General features: G+C 38.0%; 1 protein-coding gene across 1 annotated transcript in view; it reads right to left on the bottom strand.

The window, feature by feature from the left end:
* Nucleotides 1–20193, bottom strand: part of HCN1 (hyperpolarization activated cyclic nucleotide gated potassium channel 1) — a 193097-nt gene that overhangs the window by 12841 nt on the left and 160063 nt on the right. Inside the window, exon 6 of the mRNA XM_065661692.1 lies at nt 4999–5239. Coding sequence (XP_065517764.1) covers nt 4999–5239 — 241 coding nt within the window. The remainder of the gene's footprint in view (nt 1–4998; nt 5240–20193) is intronic.

Raw genomic sequence — 20193 nt, 5'->3', positions numbered from 1 at the left:
CCACAGACTGGTTACCACAGATTACTGCATATTTACCTACTGGAACTAGAAAACTCCCTCCCACTGCAAATACAATGAAACCTTCACAGGGCACCCAGACCCAGTTCATAAAAAATATACCTACGCTTCCTACTCACTCAGTTTGGATTTCCCTAGCAATACTGGCATTCCTTCAACTCTCACACAGTATCATTTAAAACCAAACCCAAGGGGTTAAATTTCCTGGAACATACGTCAAGGTTGCTGAATGAAGGAAAGCTTGTGTAAACACAGGTGGGAAAACAGATGGAGAAAGGAAAAGATAGCAGGGAGACAAGTATTATCTTGTGTCCTTTGAGGCTGAGAGGAATTTTGCCAGTGACTACAGCAAGAGTAGGATGAGACCACAGTGAACAACCAGTCCTCTGTCCACCAGAAAGCAAGCTAATGAAGTAACAGCCGAGTCCTGAACGTGTTCCCAGAAATCCTCTTTTTAAAAAGCTGTGCTGAGCCTTACAGTTTGGGTAGTTGTGGATTTATTCTTTTCTTTTTCTCTCTGTAGGCATGTCAGCCCCACTCTGACACACCAGTTAAGCACAAAGGCAGCTCTGCACATGCTTGGCTGTATCAAGACTGCATGCACAGAGTACTTCATCTCACTCCACATGGCTGGCAGCTGGAGGGGAACAGGTCATCACAAAACCACTCCTGCTCATCAGCGTGCTCTGGCAATAGCTCTGGGACAACTTTGACTTTAATGTTTGTGGGGGTAACATTCTGAGGGAAGTTATAAAATGGCAAAAAGTTGCTCTTTGTTCCCAATCAGGAGCTTGCAGTTTGTGGTGGAGTATGTGCAAACATCAGCAGGCTGGTGCTGGGGTTAGAGATATGCACAGAGGGGAGGGTCACAAGGTGTCAGGGAGCAAAAGGCCTTTCCATAAGGGAAGAAGAAATTGCAGAGCCAGATCTTTGGTTTATTACACTCCTGGATGTTTGCTGTAATTAATCATAAGACATTTTTCATCACTAACATCCTTAATTCTGGTATCATTTGCAGCAGCAAAATCAGAATTGCCTTATAGCAGTGGTATTACGCCAGTTTATATCAATATACATTGGTATAATATAAATTAGTATTATGGCTTATTAGATACATTATTATTTATGCTCTGTAAAGCCTCATACTTCTTTATAAGCAAAAGGCTCATTCTTGTGCTTCATCTTAGAAGAGTTAAAAATCTTTGCATTTTGCCAATTTTATGTGCCTAGTGAAGAACTAATATGCAGTGTGCTCAGTAATTCCTCCTATAACAAGAAGCTGTGGAGTAATTTCTAATACAATCACCTCGTACTTAACCAAGACTACCTTTCCAGTGCTGTAAACTGCAGATCCTCAAAACACTGAACAAGATGACAAAAATTTAAATAATTTAGCCATCACAACATCCTCAAAATATAATTGTTTACATTTTCACCTGCCTGCCCCAGACAGGCTGAAATTCAAGTGTGTTCATCTCAAGTTTGCTTAGCTGCAAACACATGTGCAGTCAGGTTTTCTTGCTTGCTGTTCAGAAGTGATAGGTGTAAGCACCTTACCACTTCTTTCCAGCTTCTGAAGGTTTCTACATGCTCTAAGGCCTTAGATTTTCTTCTCTTTCCCATCGATCTCATGTCCACGTCCCTGCACTCACAGTTCCTCTGTCTCATACTTCTTTGCACCACTAACAACCCGACTTTTGCCCACATGCTCCTCTCTCTATTCACCTCCATCTCACTCCCTATTGTTGTGTGCTAGGTGTTAACAAAGCCCTGATCATTCACTCTGTCCTGACTGTCTTCATTCACATTTTACTCTCCCTACAGAAGCAGCTAGGAGGAGAAGGCCATCATTTCTATTGAGAGCAACCTTGTTTACCCTCATATGAAAAATGTTGGTCTCACAGGGAGAAGTTTCTCTTTTATTTGTAAAGAGAAAAGATGCATTTACTGCTTTGCTGTAAGTAGCAGTAATCTCACTCCTAAGGAATAGGGAGACATTTTATAAAACAGGCGGAAAAATGAAGACAGACATTAAAAAAAATCCATAGAAATTTACAAAAAAAAAAAAAAAAAAAAAAAAGGGTATTGCTGCATTACCTTAGAAAACAAGATACAGTCCTGGAGAATCCAATTAAAGCAGCTGTAGAGTATTAAAATCCTGGAATTCTCCACTGCTGTGGTTTTCATAATTTAACTTATGCAGAAATTACTATATAACTGTGCAATATGGTGAAAATTGTCTTCATGTATTCTTCATGGCCCAATTCCTGTCCTTTTTGTAAAATCTCAAACAAGCACACTATGTGAAGACAGGAATTTTAAGGTACAGCAATAAAAAGTTACTGTTTTCTTTAAATGCCAACAAAAGGCAAAGAAAATGGATTGTCCTGAATCTTTCTGAAACATTCCTTCCAGCAGTCCATGTCTGTTCAAAACATAATTTACGGCACTCTCTGCAAAACATTTCCCCTGTGGTCATTACTGAAAGTTTTGAAAGAACACAGTCTGACAATACCCAAACAATTTACATATTCTAAATTTGATCAGTGTTTTCCACATCCAAGGAAGGATGTCAGTGAAACCCTCCATGAGCTCTGGAGGCAAGCCTGCCTCTCAAGGGACTCCTCCCAGCCTCCCTACAGCCAGGGCCCCTGGGAGACTCAGCTCTGGGACATACCTGACATCCAAGTTAGCTCCTCTGAGCTGGGACCAGAAACTTCCTGTCTGTTTAGGTGTGGCACATTTCTCCAACTCATGTCTGCTTGTAAGGGCGTAAGTGATACTGATTTATTATGTCAGACCTGGGAGCTATACAGTTGAAATTGTAAGTTGCAGCTTCTTAATCAGTACATCGGTCTCAGATTCCGTATGTCTCCATTAGGCAAACGGGTATATTTATTCAAATTTAGGGTCAGAACACCGACGTACTCTTGCAGTTTATTTTACCACTGTACAACACTTCTTGTGTCAGGAAGCTTTACTCAGACTCTGATACACATTTCAGGAGAGGATTGTCTTCTCTAGAGAGATGAGAACATTAGAAATCTTTTTTCTATGCTTTGACAAACCAAGCATTTTCAATTCACGGTTATCTGATGTGCAGCTAGTTTCCTCTCTTCTCAGCTTCAGTCAAACAGGGTTTTTTTTTCTCCAGGGTCTGAATTCTGAATTCCCTTCTGGGAATACACGATGCTATGTAATATTTTGTTAAAACATATCTGAATCACACCACTTCCATCCTAGGGCGCTTACTTTCTTAGGTTCTCTCTCACCGTGCACTTGCCCTTCTTTACCTTGCCCTACCTCACCTCTCCAGGCTACATCCAGCAGCAGCTATTATTTCCCATTTACCCCAGAAGCTGTCATGCTTTGGATGTATCTGACCCCATTTTTGCACCCCATGTTTCATCCCAGCTGCAGTCTGGATGGGCAAAACTGCTTTGGTATGCAGCATAATAAGTTCCTGTGGTGTCTGGCTGTTACAAATAGCTTATTTTTTGTGTGCATTCCTGCTAAGAAGGGTAGCAGATGAGCAGGATGAGCTAAGTAGTCACTTGCACTGCAACAACAGGCTGACAGTTATGTAAAATACTTTCATGTGCAATCTCCTCTGATCCTATGCTGGTTCAGAGGAGTATTATGGTCAGATTCAGCTTGCAGGCTCTTGCAAAATCATTTTCATAAACTGGGGCACTGCTAAGCATAGACAAGACCAAGACCAAGGTTGTTCTGTTTCTTCATCCTCAGCACTTTACCTTTTCTTTCTCCTTAATCTCCTGTCTTCAGCATCTACAGTTTAAGCCCGTGGGATAAGCACAAGACTTCTTTACCGTAGTGCTTCTGGAAATACTGGTACAAATCACCTTGCAGAGGCTACTGCAGAATGACAAGGCCTGCTGGCCAGATCAGGAGGGGTTGCTTTAGTGTATTATTCTAAAATGGGATTAGTTAAGTAACTCTACAGCCCACTTCAGAAACCGACTCATTTTTGTAAGTTTCCCACTTCTGTATACCAGCTAAATGCCACTGATTAGGTTTTCAATTGATCATTTTCTGAAAGGTTTTCGATGTAGTTCTGGGATGATTCATGGGATACAACAGAAAATTAATACAATGACTAACTATCTGGAACTGTCATGAGCAGCAGCAGTACACACAAATGTTCAGCCAGCTTCTGGAAACCATCTTTGTTGCTACTCACAGAGGTAGACACCTATTCTATTGCACAAAGACAATTTACAGTTACAAGGAACAACATTTTCATGCCTTTCAGTTATTTTATGTAAAAAAATGAGACTGTTTTCATCCAAATAGAAATATTCAGGTGCCATAATCTAAACAAAACCCCTAATTTTCATTAGGTTTACCGGACCAATTTAATTTGGATTAAAATTCATGTCTGGTTCTTGTTAGAGAGCTGTCTGGTCAGATAGGCAGTCCAGTTTCTCATAGTATACTGGAAGTATTAATATTGCTGTATGCTAAAATTCAGTGAAAAAGCACTAGTATCAGCTGGAAACATTCATGAATACCAAAATATCTGACATAAATAATGGTCTTTTATCCACTGTTTTTGTAATCTTACAGTGACTTTTACCTTTTAGAAGTACTTTATGACTCAAAAATTGTAGTCCCTTTTCAAAGCAGATGAATCCTGTTTATTTTATCTTGAAATAGCCATAAAAGTATTATGCAAATTATCATATGTTTATTTAAATACTGTATTAACAGAGCTCTTAATTCAAAGTTAGTTAAAAACTCAGGAAGGTCACTCTACATCTTTAACAGCTAGCCTCACAACAGTACACAGACTGAACATCTTACTTGGAAATATTTTGTGCACTCTTTGCTGCAGTTGGAATTGTTTAGGCAAAAGACAGTCAGTAGACTTATACTGATGTCTCCAATGTGTCAAGTATCTCAACATGTTTTATTCCAGTGCATTCACTCCCTTGTTATCAATCAGTTTTTCCTACTCACCTCCAAAGTAAGAGCCATCTGTCAGCTTCAGCTCCTTGTTGGATTTGGTGATGACACCAGCAACACCATGCTGAATGAAATACATCTTTTTACCCACAGCCCCTTCTCGGATGATATAATCTCCAGGTTGGAACACCTCAAATCTCAGTTTGCTTAGCATGGCAGTCACAAAATTTGGGTCTGCATTAGCAAAAAGAGGCATTGTAGCAACCAGCTTCCGACAGTTGAAGTTGACAATCTCCTAAATGGGAAGGCAACATATTAAAAAAAAATGGTCAGCAAACATACAGAATACGATGGGCATTGAAAAAAACACATTCTGCTTTCTTCACAAAGTTCTTTAGCTCATACTGGACTTTTCTGTGGTTTTGTGCCTGACTTTTTAATCTTTTCATTATGTTATCGTCTGTTGGTAGTGAAGTGATTGAAACAACAGTCTGATTTGTATTTCTGAGGTGAAAGGTTGTCTTCTTCAGGCAATTTTTTTATTATTTATTTCTCCTTTCTCCCCTTTGAATTTAATGGGAAAAACATGACAGATAAAAATTAAATAGGAATTACACTGCCTGACAACATAATTATCTGTTGCAATAACTGTATTAAGTGATGAAGTTATGAAAACCCTGTGTTTTCAAATATTACACCAGTCAGATCCTTCTGATCACAACTGCAATGGTAATAAAATGTACATTAACAGTTAGCTGCAGGAATAGCTGAAATCAACAGGAGAATTTCCTTCCCAGAATTTAACTCATTTTATAAACACAGAGGCATACATTCCTGCCCTTCAAAAAAAAAAAAAAAAAAAAAAAAGCATATATAGCAGACCCTCATATGAAGAAAGCCCTGTTATTTTACTAAGACTGCTATAGGCCTTAAGGGCATCTCCCACCAAGAATACTTATATTTACAGAGCCAACTATAAGCACATAGACATGAAAGTATTAGTACCAAAAAGCTATTAATATGATAATTGCTTTAAATAATAATAAAAAATAACAATTTCTGGAAGTTTCAAGCTCATTCTTGCCGACCTTACTTTGTCTTAGGAAAATTAACATGGTCAGTTGCCAGAGATTTAACAATGTATTGAAGAGCTGAGACTAATCAGTATTACACATGGAGAGAGGCTCAGGCAAGCAGTATCTACTGAGTTAGCAAGCCAAACAAAACAGCAAGAACATATATGTGATCATCTGTATATAAATGGACACAGAGCAAACGAAAAATACAAGCAATCACCCAACTGTTTTGCAAAACTAAATGTAATTTCACTGTCAATAGAGTATCCCAAGTATTTCTTACACTAAACCGGAGGCTTTGTGATTGATGTGAAGGAGACAGCCCACTTAACAGTTCTTTCACTCCTTTGACGGAGGCACACTACATTCCTGCAGGAAGTCACTTTTTCAACTCCCATGCATCTGCTGTCTCAGATATCTCATATATCCCATGCAGCCAGATCTCTGAGCAGCAACCTCAGATATACTTGTCCGCAGTTCAGATGAATTCCTTTCTTCTTCTCCACCCCCACCATGCGTTACCCCACTTGCAGACATGGAATCATAGAATGGTTAAGTTTGGAAGGGATCTTAAACCTCATCCAATTCCAACCTCCTGCCACAGGCAGGGACACCTTCCACTAGAAATAGATTGCTCAAAGCCCTGTCCAGCCTGGCTTTGAACACTTCCAGGGATGTCAACCAACACCTTCCCTTAGGGTTGCTCTCAATCAATTCTCTAGCAAGCCTGTATTTGTACTTAGGATTGCCCTGACCAAAGTGCAGGAATGTGCACTTGGCCTTGCTGAACTTCTGAGGTTTGCAGTGGCCTAACTCTCAAGCCTGTCCAGGTCCCTCTGGATGGCATCCTTTCCCTCCAGCACCTTGATCACATCACACAGCTTGGTGTCATTGGCTATGATGGGAAGTTCAGCTAATTCACAGTACAAGCAACAAAACCATAATGGGTTCTTCAAATCAGTCCCCTTGCATCTGGGAATGAGGTGTGAATCTCTCTTTGAAGGGAATTGGTTAATGAGGCAATCAAGAAGCATGGGCATGATCTGGGAACATAGAAACAACTGCCTTTCTCCAAGAAATGACATCTTTTCAAAATAAATCCAGCAGAACTTGCAAAAAATAATGCGGAACACAACAAGCTGTTATCTCCAGCAATGTCTTATTTTCCATTAAAGAGAGAAAAAACGGCAAAATTACTAGTGCTAGTAAAATTACTCTAGGTTAGACTTATGATAGCTTCTTACAATTCCACAAGGAAGTATGTAATGGCAAGGTGGAAACAGAAGCAGAAACGTAACAAAGGACAATACAGCTATTCTCATTAACCCTTGACTCAATAGCATCATCTCTACATACTTAGATAAACTGCATATAAGACTTCTTCCCCTCCTCTTTTTTTTTTTCCTCTGGAATGGGACAAGGAGATATAAAATATGTAATTTTATATAATTATAACAATGCAGAATTGATTCTAAATTTTGGGGGCTAAAGATAGAGTGATTTGAAGAGTAAGATGCTACATTTTTCAAGTCAGTCACTAAACTTCCATTGATTTCAATGGGGATATGATTCCACCAAGAACATTTTATCTAAGAATTATTTATAAATGATGGAAATAGAACAACCCTCTCTTCCCATCAGTCTTCACTATACTGACTCACTCTCCCTCATCCTCACTGACTGCCCTAATTTCTCCTTGTTAGGAGTGTTCTGGCATGCCTGAAACACTGCATCATGTATGGTCTTCATGGCCAAGCATAAATGGGCTGGATTAAGACAGGAGACAGATCTGTGGCCAAAAGCAGACTTCCTTATGGTTGCATGAAGCTTGAAATGTACAGGAATACATGGCAGAAGTAGAAACAGAAAAGATGTGAGGGAAAGACCACATTTTTTTGCAATGACTGGGAGACTCCCTGCTTATGGAAAGGAAGAGCAGTTTGGCTAGCACTCCCATTCAGTGAAGGCAAAGACATCGATGCTACCAGTTCAAAACTATAGGATAACAGTGTCTACACACATGACATCAGAATCAGAGCTTAAACACCCACCCCTCCCCCTGAAGTTAGTTTTGCTTGTAAAAAAACATGGAATATTTGATGCAAGATAGGTACCAGATAGCTGTCACTAACATTCAGGATCAGTGAATACTTCAAAATCATTAAGTCAAGAGGAGCAATCCCTGGCTACCCCTTCAGGTATATTCTGTATAAGGGAATAAATATTAGAAACAGATTCTAGCCTACTGTCTTTCTAAGGGATGAGGAAAAGCCAGTTTTCCTTCTCATCTAAATACTCCATTTCTCAGCAAAGCTTCAACCATTGCCTCTCTTCCAAGGGGAAGTTGTTTACTCCCACTGCTCGCAGTATGGTGGCACCATGCGAGGAGCTCCAGATTACATCCTGGGCTCTGTATGAGACTGTCTTACTGCAGCCTTGGCTGACGCAGAAAAGGTGGCAATAACTATTAGTTGTCTTGCCTAGCTCAGGGACTTTGCAGTAGACTTGCTGCGTGTTTTCTGTTTCTGAAAGTAAATAGCTTTTCTTGCCTGCCCAGCAGGCAGAGAAAGGAAATTACCATGAAAGCAAAAATTGACTGGAAATTATATAGGAACTGGTGGGAAGCAGAGAAAAGGCTGTGAGAGTGAAAAGTTCAACTCCAGTCATGATCAAAAAGAAAGAATAAAATAGATCTATTTGGAGTAGTATTAAGAGAGAATGGGAGGAAAACAAAAACATAAAGACCAAAAAGAAAGGGAAAAAAGAAAGTAGAAAGGTGGACTTTAAAAACAGATCGAGAAACTGAAATTCCTGAAAAAGTAAGAGCACTGGAATACAAAATGTCTGGAGTGAAAGCTGAGAAAGAAGGCAGATGAAGTAAACAAAAGGGAAATCGGGAAAAAAGCAGACAAGTGATCAGTAACATATCATAATGGTATCATATGACAGCATGATATAGACAGAGGGGAAAACTGAGACCTGCATGATTCCTCTGCACAGAGCCAGTCCAGCCCAAGTGGAAAAAAATTCATCTCGGGAATCCCAGCAAAACACACCCTTGTTGCAGGATTTTCTCACTGATACTAAATTCTCATAATCAAGTTCTCATCCTTGCAACCTCGTGTCTTGATACGGCTCCATCTTCTGCTCACCTTTCTGTCTCAATAGATAATCTATACCTGCATATATACACGTATACACACAAGTTACCTGCTTAGCCTGAGTTGCCTCTTGCAGCTACCAACATAGCTACAAACCACCCAGACATGGTAATTTCAGCTGTTATAAGACAGAATCATAGAATAGTTAGATTTGAAAAGGATCTTAAGATCATCTAGTTCCAACCCCCTACCGTGGGCAGTGACACCTTCCACTAGACCATGTTGCACAAGGCACTGTCCAACCTGGCTTTGAATAATTCCAGGAATGGAACATTCACAACTTTCCTTGGGCAGCCTGTTCAAGTGCCTCACCACACTCACAGTAAAGAACTTTATATCTCACCTAATTCTCCTGTTTCAGTCCTAGTAATGCATTCATTTTGTTGATTAGTTTTATGTAAAAGTTTATGCCAAAGTACAAACTTTCCCATTTAAGACATTAGCAGGTGGAAAATTGCTGAGGGACAAAGAAATGTGTCATTTTTAAGTGCTTTGTTTTTCCTTAAAGTGCTCTTTTATTTAAATATGAGATCATTCAGAACAAGTAAAACACATTTCCCTGAGTCTTAATCACAGGCAGTGCTGCAATTTCAGATTCTTGTGTATTACTTTAAATATCATCTTGGGGAGAAAGAAACTAAAGATTATGAATGCATTTTATGTAACTCAAAGTAGTAGGAGAAAATAGTTCTGTGCTTTAAAAAAAGGGTAACAAAAGAACAAATTGCCAAATTAAGGTTGCCATTTTGTGCAAAGAAAAATCTTTCACTTATATTTTCTTTGATTTAATTCTTTGGAGCCAGAATGGAACCAAATTATGAAGCCCATACGATATGATTTCTTGATTACATGAAATAACAATGATTTTGTCTCACCTCTGAGAAGAGGTGAAAAGATAAAGAAAATACCAAGTGAAGCTTGAGGAAAGGATTAGGAGTGTATTATATAGTTGAAGTGGTTAAAGGGCAAGAGTGATTCAGAACTACATGAAGTAAATGTTGATCAAGTTCAACTACTGGTCTTTGTTACAGAGGAACTACATCGGAGATGCAATGGTCTGCTTTATATAAGAGACTGGTTAGGGAATTACATTGGCTCCTGCTTCTTTATAGTGTACTGGTTTTATTACTCACCTTGGCCTTCCTGGCAATTTTTTCAAACTGATGTTAAAGCATCAGACATTATCATTTTGCATGGGTTCAGTATTTCTGGATGACTTTTCTGAGGCATCTGAAGATGTCACATTTACAGAGGCAGCTGCAAGGCTGTCCTAACTGTGACCCAGTGCACAGTGTTGGCCAGCTTCTCTGATGGCACCTTGTAAGAGTTTTTAGGGACTTTTCACCCAGGAGAAGATTTTTAAACAGTAGTGCTTTTAGTTAGACTGACAGGAAAAAGCTGTTGCTAGACACAAGCAAAGTTCTTAAAAAATTCTGTATGCCTCAAAGGCTCTTTCCTTTTTCTCACTAATCCAATTGAGCTACTGAAAGTACTACTTCCATCTACTGTGTGGTTTTTAGTCCACAAAAGTCTGTTTATGACTACATTGAAAAATAGCTTAAGTTTCATTAGGTCAGCTCTACATACTAGTGTAAAAATACAGTGCATAACTTTAACACAGAACTTTTTTTTCTGAGTGTCCCTCCTTTTCACTTTGTTTTTAAAGGACAAAAAACTAAATCAGTCTTGATTTCCTGCCACTGGAAGTAAGATATCACTTTACTGATAAAGCCATATTTGCTCTTAGAAATAATTCATGGAAGAAAAATTACTGAGCAAGTGATTAAGAGAGAACTATAGGAGAAATAATGATATTAAGAGATTTGGGGATGCACTAACAGATTATTTAAATTGGGTTTTAAGGAGTCATATTCTGTATGTGGTCATGATTCCCTGTAATTTTTTAACTCATTGGTCAATTATAGTCAACTTTGGCAAAAAGGAAGCATCTCACTGATATTAAGTTCTCATAGGTTTTATGACAGCAGGCAATCAGGAAGACTAGGATTAGTACCCCACTGAGGGGATGACTACATCATTATCTCACAACTTGCTAAATGCCAGAAAAACTACATGTGGCAACACAATGCAATACTTTCATTTCTGGTGCACCTGAAATTGTTAAAGTTGCTTTGACACATTCTGTTTAATCATCCATACAGAATGTATGGGTTTAAAATTAACTTTGCTCAGAGACTTTCATATAAGCAAATATGACTATGTACATTTTTATATTTAAATGGGATATCCACAATTTCCCATTTTTAATTACATTGATCAAATTTAACATTGATCGATTAATTAAGGGGGAATGACCTTCAAACTGAAAGACGGTAGATTTATATTAGATATTAGGAAGAAGTTCTTCAGTATGAGGGTGGTGAGGCCCCTGGCACAGGTTTCCCAGAGAAGCTGTGGCTCCTCCACCCCTGGCAGTGTTCAAGGCCAGGCTGGACAGAACTTTGAGCAACTTGGAAGGTTAGCACATAGCAGGGGGGTTGGACCTGGATAATCCTTAAAGTCCCTTCCAACCCAAACCGTTCTATGAACCTATGATTCTACATATATTTTAAACTCCAAGAATGCTCTGACCCAAGGTAACCTACTGTCTGACCTACAAAGTACAAAACCTGAAAGAACTTTGAAAAAATTATCTGAGGCAAAGACAGTCCACGTGATCTCAGTTGCCCTGAAAACCAGTGCCCAGCCTGTGTATCTTCATTTTCAAAGCCCTCAGGTTCTCAACACATCCACCATACCTTCATACAGGTTGCCCACATGAATAAAATTTTCAAGCCAGCTGACAGATATTCTTAGGCAGGTAAATGGAAGCAAGGAATAAACAGGCTTTCCAGCCAAATGATAAATGAAATCGCCTGTTTGTGTTATACCAGGACTGAGTTGAAGCAGGTTTTGATTTTTTTCTGTCTAGCTCTGTTCAACTCATTTTAAAACAAGTCAGCCTTAAAGACAGCATATGGTAGCTAGTATTTCTGTCTTCTAAGAGTAAGCAATCTTTTTTATGCATTTGCAAGCAGAAGGGATATAGATTTGACCAATTATATTTTCTTGGCTTCACTGATTAAATGTTGGCTTTCTGCATACTTTTCTATCATTCCCTCCTTGATTAGAATTTTCTATTCAACTCCTTATATACATTTTTTATGCTTCAGAATTATTATTGCATCAAATTCAAATGCAGACAGAATAATCCTGTTGAGGATATACGGTTCAACCAAACCTCCAATACAGTCAGTCTGATGAAGGATATCCATCTTTCCCCCAGCTTGTCAGTTGATTTAGTGGAGCTTAAGGGAGAGCAGTTCTGCACACCTCATGCTTCTCTTCTCAGGATCTTCCATTATATTTAGAAGATTAAATAAGAGCAAAAGAAGGAAGGCAAGAAAGAAACAAAGATGCTATCTACGTACCCTTCTACTCACCTGACTGTCCATCTAGTCTAGCTATTTTTAAAGGGAATCTAGCTTTCATCTTCTAAAATGTTCTGAAGTGTTCTGTGCCTCTTAAGTTTGTTTTCCAGCTGAGACGAGGATGAGAGGCATCAAAATGAAAACAGCAATACAGGCAATGTTTTAAGGCTGCTTGTAATTGTGAGATAGCAAGTCTAATTTCCAAAGCCTGAGAAATCCTTATAATCCAGATAAGTACATAAAAATTTGGTCCAGTTGACCAATCTGTACTTCTTGCAGGTTTTTTCTTCTGAACTGTATTGCTAAATGAATTACCTGAATGCTTTTAGTAACAAAACACCCATAGTTTATTACAGAAGGTAATACGGAACTAGTGCTGTATGATGTAGTAGTTGCTGTAGAGACTGTTCTCTTTTATAAACTTAACAAATAAACTGCAATTTGCAAATGCATTTAACAATCACTATGTATTTTTTTTTGCCCCTGAGTAACCAATTATCTTTATTCCCATTTGTATATGTGTATGTTTGTGTGTTGTACTCGCTGATATTATGGTAATTTATTTAATAATACCTTGGGCAGGGGGCACTTAAGACTGAAACCTTGTTTTAGTAAGGCATTTTAAATGCTGAAGGTTTCCCATTATGCCAGTGAGACTACAGATTTAAATACATTTATTATCAAATTCTGGCAGAAAGGTGAATACTAAGAGATGTGAAGTTTACAAAATCCTGGTGTCTTACTAGTATCTGTATCAGAAATGCCTTAGTACATGGAAGAGTGACATGTCTGTTGTACAAATGAATGAAGCAAAACTCACGTTTTTTTTCAAACAGTTATTAAGAAACAGGAGACGGTTTTGCTAAAAATTACAGAACTTTATCTTGTCTGTTTACTCACAGGTTCATACCTACTGTTGTATTTAATTTCCACTGTCTTTGGAGCTTCCAGTCACCTCCTCTATCAGGTGATCTAATGATTCTGGAAACCATATTCATTCTTGTACATCTGTACTGAAACTCCAGTGACACCACTTGCTAACACCAATCAATCTGTGGTTGACCTTGTATGTGATCTGTGGCAGCTTCCTCTTATTATATTCTTTGAGACAAAAACAAATGCTCAAATGCCACTTTTAGCTTTCTTTTTTTTTTTTCTTTAGTACTTATATTCACCAAAGTCAATGAGATTTCATCTGATGCCAGTAAAAAAAAAAAAAAAGGGGGTTGTTTTAGAAAAGTGCTGGAAAGAGTGCTTCTGTTCTCAGGGCAATGCTTGATTCATCCGATTACAAAGAGTGATTGTGAATGAAAGAAAGAAAAAGAGGAAGAGACAATGGAGTTTCACCAAGGCAGCCTGAGTTACACTTATATTTGTGTGGCCTACTAAGTATATTGATTTTGATGTTTTTTTGAGTACAATATGTTAGGCAGAATGCAGAATAGAACGTGATTCTTCAGCAACACAGTTTCTCTCACTGAAGAAAGAGAAGGCCATGAAGAGAATAACTTGTGGATGAAAGCAGGGAGTTAAAAATCTGTGTCTGAAGCTAGAAAGGGGCTGACAGGGCTAAAAAGAAGTACTGAAGAACTAGGTGGCAGGAAAAAATCAACATGCCTTGGAAGAAACAGCTACAGCTTGAATACAACCTTTTTGTCGACTTATTTCTGATTTGCACTTGTTTGTTCAAAACCAAAAACTAGAACTAGGAATGGTTCCATGAAGAGTTTGCTGCAAACTCTGAAATATGCAAGAAATTCCTTCTGCCGTACCATCCCTCCCTCTCTGTCCCTTCTCTAGTCCCCTGTGTGATGCAACCTGAACTGCCAAAACAACTGAGTCAGCAAGGATTTCTCCAGAGAATGTGCTTTATCTCCACTCTATGTGTATGGTTTAGCTGACACTGTAACAACAACAACCAGGAAAACAGTTATTTAAAAATCAGTGGTTTTGTTCACTGAGTTATTTTAAGGCTCTCCAAGAGCTCTGGATCACAAATACTGTTATCTTGTTAATTGCTAGGTTAACACTTACTTCTTATTATGAATTAAAAGCCCATTGGTTAAAGCCTCTCTCTATAAAATTATTAAGTGGCTTAAATTAAATCTTACTGATTATACTGGATAAATCCCAGATAACTGAGCTTGAAATATCCACACTGAAATTATGTTTAGAGTTATAAAGTACATTTCTGTTTGCATCTAATTTGATTTGTAACTATTCAATTAAGGCCTAATCTATGATATAGGAGATGATATATGTTTCTCCTATGATATAGGAGAAACAGCAAACTCCTAACATAATATTATGTTTACATTATAATGTAATATTATATAATATTATATATAATATAAAACATAATACATAAAATCTAAACTTTGCTACATTATGTACAATCTACATCTTAAAATGGCCAAAAAGCTTTTGTAAACACTAAGAAAATTTGTGTTTCTTGGACAAATGTGTGACAGAACTCTGAATGCCTGTGTGTGTATACGCTAGAATATTTACAATGCCAGCTATATATGTACACATCTATATATAACAGTAAGAAAGGAAGATAAGGAGGATGCACAATCCCTTTCTAATTCTGAATCAGCCTTCGTCACTGCTTTGCTATGTGAACTGGGACAACCTAATTATGAGACCATCTGAATGTGCTTCTTAAAGGAAACTACTTAAAAGAGTGCTGGAGTGTGATCAAGTGCAAAGGTGATGTTATGCTGTGAGTAGCAAGTTACTACTCAGATGACTGTAAGGAGCTCACGACCCACATTCAGGCCACTGTGACAGAGCGCAAGCATGAAGAAGTAGAAAAATACTGAAAGCACTGATTCTAGTGATCAGTTTTACAGTGAAACATGAGGACGATGTTCAGTTATAAGGGTGAGACATGGAAACATGGCTCCAGAGGAGATATCATCTGATGGTAAAAATTAAGATGAAGTCTCTGGGAATAACTTAGCAGAGTGACAGCCAGACAGCCCTGAAGACAGAATTTGCTTGAGAGTGTCACTTTGACTAATATTGGTAGCTGCAGGGCAAAGAGACACATAAATGGCACAGGAGGTGTAAAGAGTGGAAGAAATTCTGAGGAGTGCAAATAGGCATGGTGACAGCAAGAGCAGCCTTGATAGCAGATCATGTGGAAGAAAGAGAAGGCAAACAGGCAGGAGTAAACTAGTCAATGCAGATTAGTAATAACAGCTAGAGTAAAATTAATGCATCAGACTCCTTAAACATCCAGTAGGCAGACACAATAATGGCATAATATCAGAGTAACAAAGGGTCACACTACAACTAGGAGCCATATCACAGTCAAACCTTGACAGATCAAGGATGCATAGGACACCTCAGCATTTGCACATCTTGAAAATTTTTGTTCTAGGGAGCATGGAGAGGAAGCAGCTATGTAAATAATACACAAGAAACCAGAGGAGATACCTATAATCTTCTGTCATGTATATTTAGTAGCTATGCTGTGCTTGCTCTCTGCATGAAATCTCTAAGGCCTTAAATATTTTTGCTTGTGCTTTCTCTCCAGGACTAGACATGCACTAAAAGCTAGAGGGCCTGATGACAGCAGGGCACTTGGAAACTGCTATTCGCATCTGTGCATGAGACCCAGCAGACACAGGATGCACATTCATAGGCATGTTTTTTACATCAGTTAAATATTCTTTTTCAAAACAATTTCGGTTCATCTGCTTGCCCAAAGTTTAAAATTCATTTTATCACTAATACCGTTTAACTATAATTATGTTACTCACTTCATGAATTAAATATAGGCTGAGGATTATTACCATAAAAAATGTTTCTATAATTTATTCTGAAAGATTTTCAAATGATCTTAAGACTGTATCTTAATCTCTACTTGTATTAATAAATCTATCTATATTGATTTTAGATCATAGGAGAGCGCTTCAAACTCTTGTCATTACAGTTCAGTTTAAGGTAATACAAACATAGACTGGTGGCATAAGAAATATATGTTGAGGTATACTGTAACAGTGAGAAACATAGACAATATTGGCCTGCATAATGCAATGCATATACTTAGTCCTATGCAAAGATATCAACATAGTATTACATAGTATTCTTCTCACTCATACATCTTGAATATGTGTTTGCATCTGTCTGCCTGAAAGTCCGTGTATGTGTGTACATACATACATATATATGCTCTCCCACACATGTATTTGCATGTTTACATTGACATATCTATATGAGTACCAATGCACATTTTGCACTTTTCATGTAAAAAAAAAAAAAAAAAGTTTTACTAATTTACATGTAACATTAGAACTGTATTTCAAATTGCTTCGAGTTAATTATTTTGGGGTTAATATAATTCATGTAAGAGTGTGTGCTTCTATAACTGAATTTATAATCTACAAGCAAAAAGGTGAGATGAAAGAAGATTCTGCTCCCAGTCCCAATTATATTCCTTGGAAATGAAATGTCCTGATGTTCTATATTCTGCAAGGACACATGATCTGTATCTATTTTCAGTGAACATCTTCTCACATGGTGGCCTAAAAATAGGCCAGCCATGAACTTTAAATAATGGCTCAGGAAGGGTATTAAGCTCTTTTTCACATTCTAAGTCTGTCCCATTGCCATAAGTATCAATATTATGGAGAGCATATCTGGTGTTAGAGAATGACAAAGCAAGCTACATATGTCTCCATTTTTGCTTCTCTACAGATGTCATTGCCTCTTAATTCTTTTCAAGGTCTGTTATACATTAAGCCATTCACGCATAGTATTGAAAGCATTTCTCTTCCTCTTAGTAATGAATCTGTTTCATGCCAGATGCCAAAAAGCATGAACTATTTAATTTCCAGCCTCTACTGATGGAAAACTTTCTGTCCTTGGTGAAATGTGGATGATTGTGAAAATTTAAATTTTCAGAAATACACAAGTGTTTAGAAAGTGTGTGGCAATGAGTAGTAAAATGAGTAGATAGATTTTTGTTCTAGGGACACTGGATGTCTATATTAACCACTGTATTTGCAAAATACAACTCCCGCAGCATAATGCTCTCATCAGGTACATTTTTCAAATGATTCTCAGCAGTTCTTTTCTTTTCTTACTTATTTTAATAGACACAGACCCATCTTTGCTTCCTGATTTTCAATTCAATGTAAGAAAAAACTCCCCACTCTGAAGTAAAAGAACTTATTTTTGTAAGAGACATTCCTGAGATCACAAATGTCTTCAGTAGCACAGTTAACTAATGATTGAAATCCAAGATAAAATGAAAACTGTTAATTACAAACAATATGTTTTTTCTGCAAAATACATATAATCACAAACATATCTATTTTATCTATGGTTTAACCCTCTAGCAAGGCACTATCCGTTGCTTCAAATGTGCTATAGAGATCACAGCATACAAACAGGCAATGATTAGCTCATAAAACTTGCAACTCTGTGTGCTTTAGGGCACCTTATTAGTGTTCTCTCAACCAGCCACAGAGTTTTTGCTTTCACAAATATGGGAAAATTAAAACGTACTTATTCAGGAGAAAACCAACAATCACAGACTCCACAGAACAAGCTGGGAGATTAAAATCCTCTTAGGGAACTCCTCGCCAGTCAGTGCTCTACTCTTACGGAGGCTGGCAGAGGATCCGGTGCTACTGCTGAGCAGAACCCTGTGAAGGTAGCATGAAAGAGACAGGGACAACAGATGAAAACCATTGCCTTGAACTCAGCCCAGGAGCTATCGCAAAGTCTGTACCTGTAGTCGCAGTATTATACTCCACACTTTGCACCAGTTCTAACTCCACTCATCACTAGCAAACTTGTAACACAGTAGTTCAGTCTCAAGGGAAGGAAGACTTGTTGAAATCACTAAAAATATCAGACACTAAGCTCCTTCTGTGTTAGATGCTTATCTTTAAATTAAACAACTGTAATTCAACACTTTGTGCATCCATATCTATGTAAATTTCATTACATGTCCATTTATGTGTAATTACAAATTTTTTTTGCAATTCCAATGTTTATTTAATCTCTTGTTTAAAGACTCTTCATCAAAAGCGATTGAACTTTCAAAACATTATTTAGCAACTGAGGAGGATACCACTGATTTTTCGGGTACTAAGACTTTACTGGAGGGGAGAAATCATTATTCCACCTTTGGTTTACCTGCAATACAATTTTTGGAGAAAATGTTATCATTATTTAACTGGTAGATAACAGCAACAGTCCAATACTACAGATTAGGCAGAGGCTTGTGTAGGTTTGAAAATAATGTACAATTTCTTTTTGTTCAAGTGGGACCAGTAAAAAAAGCAAAGAAAATGATCCCTGATGTGCAGAGTTCAACTTGAGTATCTCCCACAGCTTTAACAAGGTTTACTTTCTTAAATCACCAGTGTACCAACTGGAAATTAAGTTCATATATGTACGTTCAGAACAGACCGCGCTGTTGTTTGTTTTTCTCCTTGTCTTTGCCTTTGAGATCACATGCTTTTAAAAGGCAACTCCAAATTCATGCATGGGAAATGCTGTGTACCCTTCTGTATGCTTTTACTACCATAATCATAATGTGCATCTGAGTGCATAAAAATAGGCACACGCATTTGCCTCTGTATCAGACAGTTCGTGGCATATTTATCTCCTCTTAGTGGTGGTGAGTCACAGCTTTAGTATTTATTTGTGGTGACTTTCATGGACACTGAAACATTTAAAGGATGCCCAATCAGCAGAGGAACTTTTGTATTACATGACCCCCATAGCACTTTTACTGATTTCAAACAAATTTGCTTTAAAAGACTTTCCCCTGCTTCTGTATCTAGAATCTGAATTCCATGGTAAAAAAATGAAGGAACAGATGTTCCCTCTCACTTCCAAGGATGAGATTTACAGGAAAGGGATGTGGGCATGTCCATACCCTGCATCCATGTCTTGTCTGCAACACCTTTTTTCCTGGGATCAGGGCTGCATCCCACCATCTGCTTTCCCATTTCTCCTTCCCATGCTCTCCTTATGCAAGTGCCATCACTTCTTATTGCAGAAGCCCATGAGGGGAAAATGGAGAACCCTGACAGATACCAGTGTGCTTTCCTGTAGGCAGATCCTGAGTTTCCTAATCTTGAATTAAAACAGGCCACTTAGTTTCCAACACTGCATTAAGAATTTGCATTTCTTTATTTTTTCATTTATCTTCAACTGTTCTCTAAAGGGTTCAAAGGAACATGTGTTAACTTCTGATATTTTAACATAATTGACTCATAGCTAGGGATTAGGGCAAAAGACCATGTGGATGTAGCTAAATAACTGAAAACTTCCAAATCCTACTAGAGAGGACAGTAGCTAAACCAGAGGAAGCAGTTTTAAAAGAGTGTGTTTACATAAGGAGAAATAATGTAGAAATCATCCAAAGTAGTCTGTTATTATTTTTAACCTCCTATAAATCAGCAATGCCATCTATAATTGCAGCAGCGTATTCAGGCCTAGTAGGAATGAAGGTGCTGTGGTAAGCATCGTCTAATACGTAGTAACCTTCCCTGGCTTTGAGCAGAAACTGCACAAAGGAATTAAAAAATAGAAGTGCTTGACTCTTTCCGT

Source organism: Lathamus discolor, chromosome Z (assembly GCF_037157495.1).
Source record: "Lathamus discolor isolate bLatDis1 chromosome Z, bLatDis1.hap1, whole genome shotgun sequence".
Taxonomy (NCBI): Eukaryota; Metazoa; Chordata; class Aves; order Psittaciformes; family Psittacidae; genus Lathamus; species Lathamus discolor.
This window is presented reverse-complemented; position numbering and strand designations above follow the sequence as displayed.